This window comes from Sabethes cyaneus, chromosome 1 (genome assembly GCF_943734655.1).
Source record: "Sabethes cyaneus chromosome 1, idSabCyanKW18_F2, whole genome shotgun sequence".
Lineage (NCBI taxonomy): Eukaryota > Metazoa > Arthropoda > Insecta > Diptera > Culicidae > Sabethes > Sabethes cyaneus.
Window position 1 is genome coordinate 128,726,244 of NC_071353.1, and position 5,395 is coordinate 128,731,638.

The 5,395-nt window shown below is 43.4% G+C and overlaps 1 protein-coding gene across 1 annotated transcript; it reads left to right on the top strand.

Moving 5' to 3' along the window:
* Positions 1-636: 636 nt before the first annotated feature.
* On the top strand, positions 637-4,680 carry LOC128746221 (uncharacterized). The gene has a single exon (XM_053843270.1). It carries the CDS (start codon positions 637-639, stop codon positions 4,678-4,680), a length of 4,044 nt encoding a protein of 1,347 aa, XP_053699245.1.
* The last annotated feature ends 715 nt before the right edge of the window (positions 4,681-5,395 follow it).

Consider the following 5,395-nt stretch of genomic DNA (forward strand, 5'->3'; position numbering starts at 1 on the left):
AGCCCCTCGGGCTTAGATTCGCTCCTCGATATCTAGATAAGCTTAATGCGTGTGAGGCGAAAAGCTGTCATGATAAGCGGCGATAAGCTATTAAAATAAGAATAAGAATCCTCAGAATCGAGTGTCATTCGTGGAACACGCAGTGCTTTTCTTTTATACTAAATTTTTCTAAATTACTACACTAAATTAGCAATAATTGTATGGAAAGGAGTTTAATTATAGTGAAGTATGGATATTGTCGTTAAATCTTAGAGCTACTTAATACTAATTAAATATTCTACCCTAGATTGAAAACTGAAATTATATATTAAGGTCTAGTTAACCTAAAATTGTCATAACCTACGAGTCAGACAAAAGGTAAAGATATCACTGCTAATTAAAAACGTGTTTTACTTACGAAAGGATACCTTTTTCTTAGCCTCAGCAGCTCTGTTTAGAGATAGAAGTCAGGGAAGGAAATACCTCGAGAGGATCGACTAAACGTAAGTGACAAACAAAATTGTACGCTACTGGCATCTGAACATTTTCTATTATCGCAGGATATTAAAATATAACCTATATTAAAAATCTCGGAACGTCCTCTTTCTTCTCTGGCATCTAAAAGTAACATCTTTTAATATCGTTTACTTGGAGACGATGTCCGAGCCGACCGAATCTATTACTCCTACATCTAGCAAAACTGCCGCCGGTGCAGCGAAATCTGCTGTAGTTAACGTTCCCAAATCACCGAAAAAATCTCGAAAGCTCGCTCTCATGGAGGAGCAAAGTTGTGATTTATGTCAAAACGCCGACAATAGCCGGATGGTCCAATGCGACTATTGTAAGAATTGGTATCATTTCGAATGTGCTAACGTAACTGAAGACATTGAGTTCTACGACTGGATTTGTACGAAATGCGAAACCGCGGAAACAAATCACCAGAAAAAGAAACCGTCTCGGAAAAACGCCAGAAGCGCAGTGAAGAAGATAAATTCATCAATAGCAGGTGCGAAGAAATCGAAGACTGTAAAACCAAAAAAGATGGTGAAGAATTCGACCTCCAAGGACCACCAGCAAAATCAGCAAGTTGAACGGGAGAAATCACAAAACAGCGCCGATGAAAAATTGGCGGGAAACGAGAAGGTGAATAAATCAACCAAATCCAAATCTGTGGGGTCAGACTCTCTGAGCAGATCGCAAGCTTTGAAAATGCAGTTGCAGAAAGTGCATGCTGAAGAGAAACTGATGCTTGAAGAGATGAAACGAAAACGGGAATTGTTGGTCAAAAAGTTCGAACTGATGGAAGAAATAGCCAACACTGATGAAGCTGCCGGATCTGATGCGCACCTTGAAAGCGACAGCGACTCTGACGAGTATTCCGAATCCGAAGGTGAGCAAAGCGACGACGACACAGACAGCGGTGACGATCAGGATGAACCCTTTATCCCAAAGCGGCAATCAACTCCCGTTAAATTACAATCGCGGCGAGAGAAGCAACACTCTCGAATGAATGTCACTCTGAGCCGAGAGCAGATAGCTGCACGGCAGGTAGTATCGTGCGATCTTCCCAGATTCGGAGGTAATCCCGACGAATGGCCAATGTTCATATCGACTTACGAGAGTACGACGACGATGTGCGGCTATCGAGACGAGGAAAATATGATTCGTCTCCGTAACTGTCTGAAGGATGAAGCTTTTACAACAGTGCGGAGCTTTCTAATGCATCCGTCAACAGTGGCAAAAGCAATAAGTGTGTTGAAGCTCCGATTCGGCCAGCCTCATATGATCATCAGTACGTTACGGGAAAAAATCCTGAATATGGCACCAGTTAGATCAGACTCGATTGAACGGCTGGTAGATTACGCTCTCGCTGTACAGAATTTACGTTCTACCATTGATGCTTGTGGGCGTAAAGAGTATATGCGTGATGTAACGCTAATGCAGGACCTTATTAGCAAACTTCCTCCTGCGATAAAGTTAGATTGGGCCAGGCATAGTAAGACACTGAAAAAATCTAATCTCGTTGCATTTTCGGATTGGATATATTCTATTGCGGAAGACGCAAGCATTGTTGCTGATCCTCGCAAACCGCACTGCTATGGGCAAGACACACGCGGAAGGCGACAAGGTAAAGCTTTCATCAACACTCATGCAGAATCATTGGGACAGCAAACTGCACACGATCGAACAGGCAATACTAATCAGTTTAGTGAAAAATTCAGTGCGATGACGGTCAAATGTTGTCAGATTTGCAAAGGAAGCTGTTCAAGTGCCGCCAAATGTAAGCGTTTTCTTGGTCTCTCGTATGAAGCCAGATGGGCTGCAGTTCGTGAATTTAGAATATGCCGCAGGTGTCTACGACAGCACGGAGGAAACTGTAATAGTAAAGCTTGTGGCGTTGACGGGTGTACGTTCAAGCACAATTCTCTCTTACATAAGAATCTCGCAGTTCCAAGTGAGGCATACGCAAGTAGGAGTCAAACGAGGTCGAACGAGGAGCGTAGTGTTAATACTCACCAGATGGAGACAGCCTTAGAATTGTTCCGCTATTTGCCGGTTACATTGTTTGGGCCCAACAAGCACGTGAATTGCTACGCTTTTTTGGACGACGGGTCGGAATTGACATTACTAGATGAGCAAATTGCTTGCGACTTGGAGTTGCCAGGCGAATCGAAACCACTTTGTTTAAAATGGACAGGTGGAACCCATCGATTTGAAGAGAAATCTAAAAAGGTTAACGTCGGAATATCAGGACTGGTGGGCAAGAGATTTGAGTTGAGCGGTGTGCGTACCGTCAATGCGCTTGAATTGCCACAACAGAGCCTGAACATCGATGAGCTGAGAAAGCAATACAAGCATCTAAAAGGCGTTCCAGTCGAATCATATAATCTTGTGAGACCTAGAATCCTAATAGGATTGAAGCATGCCAATGTTTCTTTAGTTCGCCGTTGCCGTGAAGGCAAGGAGGGTGAACCCATTGCAGCGAAAACTCATTTGGGATGGACGATCTTTGGAGGCTGTTCGTCCCAGGACTCGTCGGTCGACGGGAAGTATACGTATCACATTTGTACATGCAACCCGCAGAATGACGACCGACTTCACCACGAGGTCAAGCAGTACTTTGGTCTAGATAGCTTGGGAATTACGACACCGGTGAGTTCATTGATGTCGAAAGATGATGAGAGGGCGATATCACTGCTGAAATCGCGTACACAGATTATTGGTGACAAGTATGAAACTGGTCTTCTCTGGCGATTCGACTATATTCATCTGCCAGATAGTCGGTCGATGGCCCTTCAAAGATTAAATTGTCTTCAGAGACGTTTGGCAAAAGATGCCGAGCTAAATCGAGCTTTCAACGAAAAACTGGCAGACTACCAAGCGAAGGGTTACATACGAAAGGTAATGCCAGAAGAACTCGCCCGAAAAGAGGGAAAGATGTGGTATCTCCCTACTTTCCCGGTGCTAAACCATAACAAGCCGGGAAAGATTAGAATTGTGTGGGATGCAGCCGCCTCTGTACATGGAGTATGCCTCAACACTGTGTTACTCACTGGGCCGGACTTAATGAGCTCGTTAATATCAGTTCTTTATCAGTTTCGAGAATATCGCATCGCTATCTGCGGAGATATTCGCGAAATGTTTTTGCAGATTGCAATCAGGCCCGAAGATCAATTCTATCAACTTTTTCTTTGGCGGGACAAAGCAGACCAGGATGAAGCCAGCACCTTCGTTGTTGAAGTAATGATTTTCGGAGCACGATCTTCGCCAACCACGGCGCAATTTGTGAAAAATCACAATGCCCAGAGATTCGAAACACAATATCCCGCAGCAGCCGCGGCCATACAAAATAAGCATTACGTTGATGACATGCTTGCTAGTACGGAAACGGAAAAGGAAGCCATCGAGCTAGCAAAGGCAGTTAAATTTATTCACGCTCAAGGGGGCTTCGAGATCAGGAATTGGACCTCGAATTCTCCGACCGTCTTGCAAGCATTGAGCGAAAATCCAGCTGAAGAGAAGAATTTGAATTTTTTGGCGGAAATGGCGACGGAGAAAATTTTGGGCATGTGGTGGAACACAAGGACGGATTGTTTCATGTTCAAGATTTGCTATGATCGTTTCGACGCGGCGTTGTTTAATGGACGACGAGCTCCAACCAAGCGAGAGCTGCTTCGGATCTTGATGACGGTTTTTGATCCACTTGGCCTGATTTCGCATTTTCTAATGCTTTTGAAAGTCACCCTCCAGGAAGTTTGGCGTATCGGTTTAAAATGGGACGAGCAAATCACAGGAAAGCAATTGGAAAGTTGGAGAACCTGGATAAAACTGCTCCCGAAGCTGGAAAACATTCGAATCCCCCGGTGCTATCGTCGGTCGTTGTCTATCGGAGACCACACACGGTTCGAACTACACACGTTTGTGGATGCAGGGAATGACGGTCTGGCAGCGGTGGCATTTTTGCGTGTCGAGGAAGATGGGCTGGTAGAGTGCGCATTAGTCAGTGCAAAAACTCGCGTAGCCCCGTTGAAGTACCTTTCTACACCGCGCTCGGAACTCCAGGCGGCGGTAATCGGGGCGAGATTAGCTAACAATATATCTAATTCACTTTCCCTCAATATTTCTCAACGGTATTATTGGAGCGATTCCCGCAATGTTCTTTGCTGGCTGCGATCCGACCATCGCCGTTACAGCCCATAGGGGAACTGTGGGTAAAATGAACAGGGGAGGTAAAATGAACAGGCAGCCAAATTCCCAGTAAACCAATTAAAATCTGTTCCAGATCAATAGGTATCTTCTCCTAAAAGTATTTCAAGCTGTTTGAGACAATATGCGGTGATCATAAGCTTTCTAATGTGAAAAAAATGGAAAAAGTAAAAAATATTTGCAGAAATCTGACGCGGATGGTAATTTCCACTATTAGTAAATAAGCTATTTTGGCGAAACAAATTAAATTTTGACTATTGGTATCATTCAGTGTTGTTTGCTTATCACTATCCCACGGATCTGTCGAAAATTCCAAATATTTTTATTAACTGTTTGTTTATAATAAACACTAGAAAACAATTGGTGTTTTGGGGGTAAAATGAACACCTCACTATTGGGGCAAAATGAACAGTGTGTATCATGTTGTTTTACTTTCCATTTATCAGCAGCTACGAAATAATGGCAATTCAAGCAACAAAAATGATTGAGTCTCTCGAAAAATGACGGAAAATGACCGAGTGCTGGAAAATCCTGCGAGCTAAAAGTCTAGCATTGTATGAACGTGGCGAAGATACATTATGTTAACTTTGTGGACTCCCATTTTAATTCCAACAGCCTTGTTGAATACCTACGGCTTATGTAGAACAATGATAATGTAAAATGATGTTTAATTTATCCAAACTGCATGTATACTTTAGTTTTCTATGAC